The 13,791-nt window shown below is 40.9% G+C and overlaps 1 protein-coding gene across 1 annotated transcript in view; it reads right to left on the reverse strand.

Moving 5' to 3' along the window:
* Positions 1-12,547, reverse strand: part of nol4la (nucleolar protein 4-like a) — a 47,564-nt gene extending 35,017 nt beyond the window's left edge. The window contains exon 1 of the mRNA XM_017468865.3: positions 11,872-12,547. Within this exon, the coding sequence (XP_017324354.2) occupies positions 11,872-12,213 (342 nt within the window). The 5' untranslated portion in view covers positions 12,214-12,547. The remainder of the gene's footprint in view (positions 1-11,871) is intronic.
* Positions 12,548-13,791: the final 1,244 nt, after the last annotated feature.

Consider the following 13,791-nt stretch of genomic DNA (forward strand, 5'->3'; position numbering starts at 1 on the left):
TTAAAAGAGCTGCAGGAAAAGTCTGGAAAGTACTGGTCACTCCCTGCAAGTGACAACAATCTCTCGAATTCTTCTCTTATCTGGGCTATAGGGCTAGACGAAAGCATTTTCTCACCAAAAAAAGTGTGTTTTTAAAATGTGCTATGGTCTGATTGGACCAAGGTAGAACATAGCATCATGCTATCGGCCTGTTTCTCTTCAGCTGGGACTGGAGCTCTATTCAAGCTAGAGGGACTCATTGATGGTGCCAAATATCTATTTTGGCACAAAATCTGCAGGTCTCTGTTAGACAGCTGAAGATGAAGAAAAACTTCATGTTCCCCCATGATAATGAACCAAAACACAAATCCAAGTCAACAAAGGAACTGCTTCAGAAGAAGGTGATCAACGTTTTGGAATGGCCCAGTCAGAGCCCAGATCTAAATCCTATCAAAACCCGTGGAATGACTTAAAGAGGGCCCTTGCAGTTAGATAGACCTGGAGCATTTTTGCAAGGAAAAGTGCAATTATCAAATCAAGATGTTATTGGACTTACCCAAAAAAACACTGAGCAAATGTGCTTTAACAGGGTATTAGGTAAGGGGTGTGCAACCCTATGCAACCAGGTTATTGTAAGGTTGTTTTTCCTTTTTCGCCTTAAAAAGTTAAAAATCGTGTTTTTCAGTTGAAATCTGTTGGAAGCTATACAACATTAAAGGTGGAAAAAAGGTCTGACATGACTTATCTTGGTTAAAACCTACAATTTTAACAGGGGTGTGTAGACATTTCTTATCTGCCTTATATCATGACACACAAAAAAACCAAATCATTCATGCATTTTCAGTAACTGATTTATCCTGGTCACAGTTGCAGCGGATGCAGAGCCTATGCCAGGTGCAAAGCAGGAATAAACCCTGGATGGGATGCCAGTCCATTGCAGGGCATCAAACATACATTCACAAACTCATTCAGACCTAGGGACAATTTAGAGCAGCAAATTCACTTACTGGCCTGTTTGGGGAAGGTGGGAGGAAATTGGAGAACCAGAAGAGCAGGAAAAATCCACAAAGAAACTATACCCAATGCTCAGGATTGAACCTGGGAGCTGTGAGGCGGCAAAGCTACCCTCTGTGCCACCATACTGCCCTTTGTGTATGCATTGCTTACTTATAAAAATATCAAATGTCATTAAAAATAATTTTATTCTTCTACACACGCAGCTTAATGTTGTCTTGTTGATGCTAACGTCTATGTGCCATCCATTTCTACCAGGGTGCTACTGTAGCTGAACAAATGAATACGTGTTAAATTACTGTACACTGTATATTTTTCTTAGTAATGGCGAAAGCAAACCTGTCTAACCCAAACTGTCATCACAACTCATTGTCAAAGTTACAAGCTAGCACTGATTTGCATTTTATATGTTGCACCAGTTCTACTTTATTGATATCCTGATATAAGGAATTACTAAACATCTAGAATCCAATGAATAAATATCTAAAGTATACCTCTATTAGCTGTATAGGAATTATCACCAGAATATCCCGTATACTCAAGAAAACGCAAAAATGTCTGTTAATTAATCATAAAAGGGTTTTTATTTTTTTGGCATTTGTTGTAAGCTGTCTCCGTCTTTGTAATGTTAACAGCACGTGCTGAGATGTTAGCGTTGTGGCCCTGGTGTCATGGAATAATTGCAGGGGGAACGGACAATCAGAGAGACAGACAGGTCCACAACGCTAATGAGAGACTGCAGAGGCTAATTATACACAGAGGACGATGAGGGAGAGATGGAGAGATCGGAGTGAGAGAGCCATGAGGGTAGGATGGGTAGCAAGGGAGTGAGATACTCTTTTGTCCCACTGCAGCATGCTCCCAGAATAGCGAAGAAGACATGGAGAAGGTTTTTATTTCCTCTCTGTCTTTGTCATGCATACAAACACACACAGGCTGAGCTGCTCAGCATGACCAACCATAAGCTGGCAATTCGAACTGGGACTGTGTGTTTGATAATCGGTGTAGGTGCACATATGGAACAAGCCTCGGTGTGTGTGTTTTTGTTGTGTGTGCATGTGTGTAGGATTGTGTATGTGGAGCAGAGTGCCTTCTCTCCCTGGCAGGGGGGAGGCCCTGGAGCCAGTTAAAAATGGTGTTAATTTCTCCTCCTATGGGAGACAGGAACTGTCTCTCCATGGCAACAGAGATAGGGTGCTGAAGGGAGGAAAACCAGAGCAGCGACCCTCTCTCAGTACCTCTCTCTCTCTCTCTCTCTCTCTCTCTCTCTCTCACACGCACACACACACACACACACACACACACACACACACACACTCACACACACACACAGCACTTAAAGACAGAAATGCATCCCGGAGCAACATACACAGGAAAGGATTTTCATGGTATAGTCATTAATAAATTTTCAGAACCTTGCTTTTTCATGCCCCTTGAATGGCACATTCTCTTATTCGTCCGCCCACATCAACACAGCTTCCTCATCCATTCTGGAAGTATACACACTGAATGAGCACTCGCTTGGCCCTGCTGCTTCAGATGGTACAAATCGAGGAGAGTAGAGGAGAGGAAAAGAGAGGAGAGATTACCCATGATCAGATCACCTACAGTAAAACTCTAACCACTTTCTCAAGCAGGAAGATGCTCACTTACAAAAGATGAGACTGAAGTGGGTCAATCAAGCTGTGTGTGTGTGTGTGTGTGTTCGTGCGCACGTGTGTGTGTGTGTGTGTGTGTGTACTTTATCAGATCAAATGTCCATCACAAGGATAGGAATATCTGATGGTCCCCATTGGGAAAACTGCCATTTCCCCCACAAAAAATAAGAATAAATAAACTAAACAAAACGAAACAAAAAAAAACAAAAAACAAACAAACAAAAAAAACAAATAAAAGAGCCAAAATGTTTCCATTTTGTTAATATATAAGGTTAAGTTTAGCTGCATGAATAATTATGTCAATGGATGGTCCTCACTTGGATAGTAATATCCACTTATATTTTCCTTTTGTGGTAAATACCAATACTTAAAATACAAAAATATACAGTGTACCTTATATGTTTAATTCTCTTATCTCAGAACAGATAGTTAAATAAACTTTGATTAGAATATTTGTCCACAAACTCTGTCAGCTTGAACTAAGATATACCCTCCCTGCTGCAACAGGTACTTACACTGCTCCTGCTAAAGAAGTGTTTGTTCTATATCCCTGGGCTATCTAAGGAATCCGGCATCACAGGACGGGGCACTAGCATGGCACTGACCTTCTCAAAAAGAAAACAGTTTGCTGAATCAATATTTGGGAGGTGTTAATGAATTCATTGCCACATTATTTATAATGTAAGATCGCATTTACACACTGAAGCTGGATAGATAGATAGATAGACAGATAGACAGACAGACCGACAGACAGACTTTATTGATCCTGTGAGGGAAACTGGTAGATATAATATCCTCACAGGAAGTTATGGGAAACATTAGTTGATAGAACTTTTTACAGTCTTGCTTGTCACATAGCACATGGCTTAATCTGTTGCTGCAGTCAATGATGTCTAATACTTATACTGTCCTGCCGTTGGAAAAGCAACATGCAAAACTGCTAGCTTTAATGCAAATGATTGTTAAATAAAAGGACAATGAGAAACACTAAGTATCCTGTTTATTCTGTGTACAGCATGGCTTTTTGACATTTACCTACACTTTACCACACTGTAAATATACACACTAATATGATTATACACGTATTATAACGAGTCCTTTTTTTTTAACATAATGGACTCTAATGCTAACATTTCTTGATATTTACATCTAGATGTGGTAAACAACTTAGAACATGGCACATTTTGTTTGAACCCACCATTTTTCAATTGATGAAAAATACTGGAACATGTGACTGACAGCTGTTTCTTGTTGCCCAAGTGTGCCCTGTTGCATTGATTGTTTAAAAAAATGTATAGCTCTGAATGTCTACACTTGGTTTGAGCTTGCATTTGTTGTTAAAAAGGATAAATCAACATGAAGACCAGAGAGCTGTCTATGGGAGCAAATTAGGGAAATCAGTTAGAACCATTGCACAAACATTGGGCATATCCAGTGCAACAATTTGAAATGTCTTGAAAAAGTAAGAAACCACTATTTTACTAACCACCAAACATGGAACAGGTCGGCCAAGGAAAACAACGGCAGTTGATGAGAGCAACATTGTGAGAGTTGTAAATAAAAAAAAACTAAAAACAACAGACAGTGTCATCACCAACAACCTCCACAGGGCAGGGGTGAAGGTATCACAATCCACTATTTGAAGAAGACTTTGAGTGCAGAAACAAAAGATGCCATGTTCTAAGTTGTTTAACACATCTCGATGTAAATATTAGGAAATGAAATCTGAAATACTGACCTATATTCTCACATTCATCTTTTGATCTTAAACCCAAATATAGTCAGCGTATAGCAAAAATTGACCTTTCAATACTTTCAGAGGAGACTGTATGTATATGTAGAGAGAGAGAGAGAGAGAGAGAGAGAGAGAGAGAGAGAGAGAGAGAGAGAGAGAGGGAGAATGAAAGGGAGACACTGATTAAAGAATAAAAGAGAGATGTGAGAGATCTGAGTAGTGTACTGTATGAACTGTAGCTGTTTGTACCCTGAGCTCTGGAGGCAGACATTGCTCTTTGGCTTCACAATGCTATTCCTACTAACCATCTGTTCAAACTGCGCTACAAAGTTTAGTCCACCATGGTATGAGAAACATTACTTAACTAACATCGATCTGTTTAATATCACCCCCAGTGATCGTGTCTGTGTCTAGTTCTTCTTAAGGTTTCTTCCTCTTGTCATCTCTTTTATCTTACCAACGTCTCCTCTGGCTTGTTCATTAGGATAAATTTTTAAAAAAAGAGTTAATTTTAAATCCGGGTTTCCGTGAAGCTGCTTTGTGACAATGTCCATTGTTAAAAAGCACTATATAAATATAATTGAATTGAATTGAATTGCATCATAGAACTAGATAACAAACAGACGTGGATGTTTCTCACCTGTATTCTGTGTCAGGGATACAGGAAGGCGTTTTACACAGGGGGTGCTGAGATTTTAAACAGCATACGTGTGACGTGTTCTGTGACATCACACCCAAATGATAGTCAAATAATTTTTATTTTAACAGAGAATAACCCTGGGTTGATTACAATCATGTTAATGTACGTTAAAAGTAGTACTACTAAATTGAAGAAAGATAAGTAATCTATACAAACAAACACTGCAGGGCAGCAACAATAATAATTTTAAAAAATAATAATTTTACCTTAATTTGACAACAGTACTCCAAAGGTGGAATTGAGCTCCAATGTACAAACTCAACAAGTACACAAAATATTCACTTTTAAAATCAGTTTAATCTTTATTTGTTTGTCTAAATTATTATTATCCATCCATCCATTTTCTGTAACGCTTATCCTACACAGGGTCACAGGGAGCCTATCCCAGGGAACTTGGGGCACAAGGCAAGGGACACCCTGGATGAGGTGCCAACCCATCACAGGGCACAATCGAGCACACATTCACACACTAAGGACAATTTGGAAAAGCCAACCAGCCCACACTGCATGTCTTTGGACTGGGGGAAGAAACCCCTGAAGCATGGGGAGAGCATGCCAGCTCTGTGCAAACAGGGCAGAGGCAGGACTTGAACACCCAATCCCGGAGGTGCAAGGCAGACCTGCTAGCCACTAAGCCACCGTGCCCCCTCTTCTTCTTCTTTTACTTCTTATTATTATTACTACAGCAGTTGCAATAAAAAGAATCTTGAATGTCAGGGTGCTGCAGCACTTACTTGTGCATAGTAATTTCTCCTGCACTATACATAAAATAAGCAAATTTTTGATTGCTGGAGATTATATTATTGTGCAAAATTCATTAAAACTTTTTCACATGCATCTTTACTCTCCTGTGAGCAGGTGTTTTCTCCCTAATGCCAGCCAGAAGTGAACACACTGTACAGGTTGCATTTACACCTGCCAGAGATCTAATAACAACACAAGTCAAACTACTGCCAAATGCTCTAGAGATGCTCTAGATAATAAGATCACATTTTTAAACACAGTGCATGCTTACATCTGTTTTTTATTTTATTTTTATTACTGTGATCAGATTACCATTTTTTTTGTTGTTGTTGTTAGTACAAGGTATGCAGGTAATCATATCCACCAATAGCAGTTCCTGATAATATGTTGTGTACCTAGATGAATGTAAATTAGCAGAAAACTGGATTGTCAGTTAATGGTTAGATTTTAATGTTCCCTTCATGGCCAAGCAGAACACAAAACTGTGTGCTCTAGGGTGCATAGGGCCATGTGACTTGTTCGATGCGCACAATGGAACCCTGTGGCAATTTGACTGGCCTGCAAAATCGTCCAACCTCAATTCCATAGAAAACTTGAGGGATTATTTGGAACAGCAGGTGAAACAGCACAAACTCTAGCTGAATTGCGCACCATGAGTGGAAGAGTGGGCTAAGATTATCAATACACCGGTTGGGCTTTAACCAAGTATTAGGAAAAAAACGTTGTTTCTGGAGCCAAGCTCAGGATCAAACTGGACCCTATGAACTGTGAGTTAGTAATGGTACTTGCCGCCTTTCCAGTATTTAGTCTGCTCCAAAGGAGCAGCAGTGAGGTGGATGAAAGGTAGCATGAGTAAGTCGATGGGTGATTTAGTGTTAAGAGTGGTGTTAGCAGGAAGCTTGAGTGCACTCTCCTCATCTGTAACTCCTTCATGTTGAACAATTCTGTGGACAAATCACACATGAGAATGGATGCTTCCCTAAAGTTTGGGCAGCTTTAGTTAGAATGTATGCTGCAGTCTAGCATTAAATATGAATAACAGTGGCATTTATGCATAAACATCATAGATGCAAAGAGTCTGTTGAACAGTATACAGATGTATCTGTATTGTGGTTGTGTGTACATGTTTGCATGAGCAAATACACGTGTGTCCATAGTCCTCCTCTCTCTCTGTTCTAATCAGGCCATAATGAGAGATAAATGAGGTTGCACCCCCTCACTGGAAACAGAAAGCTCCTTCTTAATAGTCCCAATAGCAGAGAGAGAGAGAGAGAGAGAGAGAGAGAGAGAGAGAGAACGAGAGAGAGAGATAGAGAGATAGAGAGAGAGAGAGAGAGAGAGAGAGAGAGAGAGGAACAAAAGGATACAAATGAAAATACTAGAAAATATAGTGTTCAAGAAGAAGACAAATAATGTGAGGAAGATAAGCATTCTTAGAAATAAGAAAAAATGAGTGAATCTAGAATCTAAACTTGTACCACACAATGATATATCCGACTGATTATAAATAGATATTTTATCATTTTATGACGATTCTGCAATTCATCCTCTGTGTTTGATGCACAAGGAGGTGCCAGAATATCAAATCCGCTGCCACCGACTTCTCCTCTAGTCTCTTGGTCTCTCACTCCATTTCTCTACCTCCGACCTGTTTCCCTTCTTCAGTTGCTCTACAAGATCTAAGTCCGCATGCAGAAACATAAATAACTTCAATTCACAAGGGACACTTTTACTACTCCTAAGATTCTTTATTCCAATCTTTTTCTATTTTTCCATACCATTTCTTATGAACACTGTGCCAGACATAACTCTCTTTCTCTTTTCATTTCCTTTCCATGTAGTTAAAAACCACACAGATGCCCTTTTTGCCCCCTCTCACCATTACCCATCCTCCACTCTGGCCTCAGCGGCACCCCATGCTGTCAGTACTGCCCCCTCCCCTTTCAGTGAAACTTGGCACACCCAAAGAGCAGCTGCATGAGAGATCACACTCTACCATTTCGCTGTGTGCCACACAGCACTGAAGCTTCATCTGAAACCATGGCACCTGTAGGCCTCGCACCCTGAGCAGAAAGGAGCAGATAAGTCTGGCCTCACATGGGGGCAGGTGTCAAGGGAAATAAATAGGCAGAGATGGAGGGTTGTGGTAATGGTTGAGTGAGTGAGGGCAGAAAGGAATTAGCATTGCCTATGTGCAGTCTGTTTGGTATTTCATTTTGATGTGGAGATGTTGTGGTGATAAAGATGGAATAGTGTGTGTGGTGGAACGAGAGACAGAACAAGAACTCTGAAATGTGATCTGGCACTCACTGTATACAAAGTGTCGTTTTGCCACTAGCTAAAAGCAGAAACAGGAAACACACATTCTCACACCCATCTGTTCTGATAGCAAATAGAAACTAGACACACGTTGTGCAAATACAGAATTAATCAAAATACAAGATCGCTTTTTAAAAGGTTGAATACATTCACATGGGGACCACTGAATCGACGCACAGGGGCGTTTCATGACCAAAAACCTTTCCTGTCTCTTTTTTATGTAACATTTAGTTCCCTGTAGCTTTCCAATTACTTGGTTCTGTCTCTTTGTTTGTAATTTAATTTGCACAAACAGGGCTTGTTGGGGGGATCACCAACTGGTTTAGTCATTAATGATCTAATAAAACTGCACAAACTCTTATTTCTTCATGGATAGTTTTACTTCCTCCAGAAAGGCCTATATAGAGTGACAGTCATGCTGATTGGTAGGAAATGCTGATATGCCAGGCATGTCTGTAAAAGAGGAAGTTAGCATACTCGACTCCCCTTTTTCACTCTCAGTGGGCCTTTTGAGGAACACTTCTGTTGGACTAACCCTTCACTTCCTTTTCATAATACAGGAAGTAAAATGAACCATGAGTTTTCTGATTCATGCTTTCATTGAGACACTTTTTTGTTATCATGAAGGTTCGTCATATTCAGCGTAATTTCCAACATTGTTTGTACAGTCTTTCTATTTGACTGGTTTGGTATTATTACTGGTATTGTCTCTGTCATTAGCCCTTGTGCCTTTTCCCCAGCTGACTAACATACTCTTCTGTGATTGACGGTGCTTTTTCATGGCTCAGATGTAGCTTATGCATCATTCACTGACAGGAAGCTGTATTAGACTGTGTCACATGGAGGCTCCGCACAGGGACAGAATGATTGATGAAGTGTTAAACAAATTGGGGCATTAAGGAGGTCTCAGTGGTGCTAAATAATAACAGTAAATGGCAGTAGTGTACACAGCAGTATGTTCACCATATTCAGCCCTGATCTGAATGTGCCCAGGGAGTAACATGTCGAGCAGACAGACAAAAAGGTGTGTGTATGTGGTTGAGTGGGTGGTACACAGTCGTTAAAAAAGGGGTTCCCTCTATGCCGTAAAAGGGTTCTTCACGTGGTTGTTCATTTGAATCCTTTGGGCGTTACTGTATACAGAAATATAGAACTGTTAACCATCCAAAGAACCCACGAAAACCCCTTTTTCTAGGACCGAAGAGGTGGAAATTACACAACTGTTGGCACTAACAGATATGAAAAGTGTACAAATGCATTTTTGATTTATTACACTATAGTCATTTGTGTGGTTATTTAGGAAATAGGGAGCGAACATGTCACAAGCAACAAAACCCTTTTGTTATTCAGTATTATCCATTCTGATTAAGCGGCTGAAGAGGGTTGGGATCAAATGGTTTGTGTTTGGGAATAATTTGTGGTTAGTGGACCTGCGGTACACAGTCACTCACTGTGGCCAAACACTGCGTCTTCTGACCTGTTCAGATACTCCACCTTTGTGCAATGATAACTATGGTAAATGTTTCTATGTTCACAGTTACGCCTCATTTCTCCTTAAGAGTCTTTTACAAATTAAAATCACGTCTGGAGCCACCTCTCTGAGGAGCTGTTAAAGGGTCGCATAGCAATTATCTGCTAACAAGGCTTTATCTACGCTAATGTACTTTTGCTTATTTTCCAAAAGGGAGAATGACAGATGGAGGTCTGTAACACAAAGTGAACAAAAGGACTTTTCTCACACACATGTAGGCAGCCTGTATTTAATAAGCCATATGAATTGAAGATATCTGCATTGTTTTGCAATATAACATCCACAATCTCAGTGAAACTATAACGTCACCATTTTTCCCTCCCAAACAGTGACACTTAAGAGTTATATACTACAGGATTTTGTCTTTGTTTTATGTGTGTAGGGGGGAGTCTGTGACTCTAAATTATTGGCTGGGGCAGGGAAGTTAGTCCCAACAAGCAGAGTCCTGTTTCTAACTCACCCCCCAGCCAACACAAAATGGAGCTTCTTTTCGACACATGCATGGTGAGTATGGAGACTGGGACACACACAGGCAACTTCTGGGGTCAAGGGATGGCAATAAGCCACTATGAGTAACTTATTTGTTTATTAATATCTTGTTTTGTTTTTTTGTTGTTTTTTTTAACTTATGGCCAGTTTCAGATGAAAAAGAACAATCCCTTTCCCCTTTAACCCCCTTATAATCGTGTGTCAAACTGAATCAAGTGGATCTCTCATTAGTGTTTTCCCCAAGGAAGTCTATTCTATGCTGCCTTCATGTGCTAATTATTGTAAATATGACTCTCTTCAAGTCCTAATTACAGGTAAGCGCTTTGAAAATAATTGATACACCTGAGTTTACTGCCTTTTAATCACGGCCGATAAAAGGACGATTTCAATGGTTAGTAATTCTTTATTTCTCTAAATGCAAATTAGATTTTAGTAATCACCGATTAAGCAACCGACACGGGGTTTTTTTTTCATACGCGGTAACAGCTGTATTATGTAGGGCCTCATTTCACAGTAATAAATAAATAAATAAATAAATAAATAAATATCAGGCTAGCTAACCTGTCACAATTAACGTCGACTTGAACGCACTGTGTAATGGCACCGCAAGAAATAGATTAGAGCATCTCGGGTGCATTTGAATGTAGCACTAGTCCTGGGATGGAGAGAAAGAAAAACCTCCCCGGGAGACATGGAAAGCGGAACAGGTAGGTTACCAGAGCAACGAGTGCCAACCGTCCGCTCCGCCCATTTCTCCACCAGGACAATGCGCGCGCTTGTGTGTGTGTGTGTGTGTGTGTGTGTGTGTGTCCACAAACAGAAACCACGAATGCTGAATCTCTCTCTCTCTCTCTCTCTCTCTCTCTCTCTCACACACACACACACACAGTCTGAGCGTCAACAAACAGGCGTCGTAACGAGCAATATATGTGAAAGCAGCTAGTGTATCTTCGTCGGGCTGAATCGGGTTTGATTGGGTCTACAGGATGCGGGGTGTGTGACCTGTCCGCACACGCAACCCGCAAACAGTCCATATGTCTGCAAGTGGTTGCACGGGTGTTCTGTCTTTTTTGTTTGTTTGTTTGTTTTCTGTATTATCGTGTGTGTAACAAAAGTGTAAGCTATAAACATCTACGAATTTTCACATTACATAATGTTGATATATCACATATATCCCCTCTGCGCGCGCGTCTGTGCATGCACGCGTTCAGCTTTTGATATCACAAACCGCCTACATCTGGGGTAATTTAAAAAAAAAAAAAAATAGTAATAATAATAAAGCTTGACGTGTCGTTGCTCGTTGTGATGTTAGTGAGAGACGCGACCATGTTCTCGATTTCCTTGCCATCCCGTTGGCAGGACGAACGTGATGCTATCCGTCAAGAGGGGTGCGCGCGTGCGTGCGTTTGTGCGTGTGTGGAGAGATACCGCTACTACCCATGCAGCCGAGTATTGCTCCGGCGTTGCTATGGCAGCGAGGGTCTCTGCTAGGGTCTGTGTTCTGGCCGGTCTACGTGATCGCCGCTCGATCGGTCAAATGATGGAGATGGAGAGGTGAATGTGCGCAAAGTTACGCGGGTGATGTACCTAAGATGTTCCGCTGGTAGTTTAGGTTGTCACAAAGCACACACAGAGAAGTGAGCCAGCGTGAGACTAAACCCCAAACAAGTGTCAGATTTAAAAAAAAAAAAAAGCACTTTACCGTTGATTTGACAGGGACGTAGAGCACGGGCTTTGCTGGAGTGCCTTTCTGGTTGTGCTCGCCCAGGACGTTGCTCCCGACCTGGAACCCTTTGGATTTCACCCAGAATTTGAATTTGGCGTTGATGTGGCTGTTGTCCACGTACACACCGTCCGCCTCTTCGTTCTGCAAAAGCGTCTGCATGATTTTGTTGTATTTCCTGCGCGTGACTGTCTTGGTTTTGCCCGAGTCGCCGTAAGTCCGGAGACACCACTCCTGAAATTCACTAAACATCTCGGCCTCGAGTACGACCGGACTTCGACTCCTTTTTGTTAAATCCGAGCACGGCTTCTTGGTGGCCATGAGCTTCCTCTTCCTCTTCACGAGCGAGCCGGCCGGGCTCCCCCTTGTTCCAAAAGAGAAAAGCTTGCTTTAAAAAAAAAAAAGAAAGAAAGAAAAAACGCAGCCGAAACTATATTAAAATGAAGTGACAAACGCACTCCCTCCCCCCTCCTCTCCCTGTCCCGCTTAGAAGATGATTACGAGGGCGAATTTTCACCTCGGAGAACGAACCGGGAAGAAAGAAAGAAAGAAAGAAAAAAGAACAGAAAAGGCGTGCGCGTGCTCGTTTCGGGAAGCCGCACACCTGTTTCTCTCTACCGTCCCAGACCGCAACGGCAAATGTCACCCGCGCTCATCATACCACTCAGAGAGAGAGAGAGAGAGAGAGAGAGAGAGAGAGAGAGAGAGAGAGAGAGAGAGAGAGAGAGAGAGAGGAGGGGCTGTCCTAACAGACGGGTTAGGTTATCTCCCACCTGTGCGTAAACGGTCTCCTGACCGATCGCCGAGATGAACAGAGCGAGAGAAAAGCCGTAGCGCGGTTCAGCAAAAGCCCAAACAACAAAGAAAAGGAAAGCAAGTAAAGCTGGAAGGGAAAACGTCTGCTTAACCGCATTTAACGCTCTGTTTTCCACACAGACGGCCCAGGACGTCGCATCGTCACTGGGATACAACCCGCTCCGGGTGTCCAAATCATCCTAAAGTGTCTATTCAAGTGTTGTGCATTAAAGCTTTGTTGATGATAAAGCGTTCTGGGTTAGACGGGATAGCCGCTTCATCCACCTGTTTGAATCAGTACTGCGCGCGCACTGTAAAGAGGGCATCAAAACACCGAGAACAGACACACATCACTTCGAAATCTAGCCTAGATATGACCAAAGCTTCCGCACACAAACAGAATACACTGCGTAATTAGACCAACAGGGCGAACTTGGGTAACGTCCGAAAACCGTAAATATGTCACCAAAGATGTCGTTGCCTCTGGTGTTTTGAGGTTGCAATGCGGTTTTTAGACACAGCCTTGCCTAGGCATTCTGACTCAGAGCGGGTTGTTTTTAAGGAAGCCCAGTTGATTTGAAATCGCTCTGTATCACAAATTTGCCAACTTTTTTTTTTTTTTTGACAGTTTGAACAGAAATATGACTAAAATTTCGTCTATCTATCTATCTATCTATCTATCTATCTATCTATCTATCTATCTATCTAAAAGGGCTATGGAAATATGAAAACGCATTTAGCTAAAGAGTGCTTTTCAACATGTGTTTTAATTTCTTGTCTTTTAAAACGTCTCTTTTCCCCACCCACGTGGGTAAAAAAATATTTAGGAAATAACAGCCAGTTTGGTTTAATTGCAATAATTCACAAGTGTTCTATGATGTTCATCACCTTAATAATATATATATATATATATATATATATATATATATATATATATATATATATATATATATATATATATATATATATATATATATATATATATATATATATATATATATGTGTGTGTGTGTGTGTGTGTGTGTATATATATATATATATATATATATATATACATATATATATATATATATATATATATATATATATATATATATACTCTAT

The sequence above is a fragment of the Ictalurus punctatus genome, chromosome 5 (genome assembly GCF_001660625.3).
Source record: "Ictalurus punctatus breed USDA103 chromosome 5, Coco_2.0, whole genome shotgun sequence".
In the NCBI taxonomy this organism is placed as follows: Eukaryota; Metazoa; Chordata; class Actinopteri; order Siluriformes; family Ictaluridae; genus Ictalurus; species Ictalurus punctatus.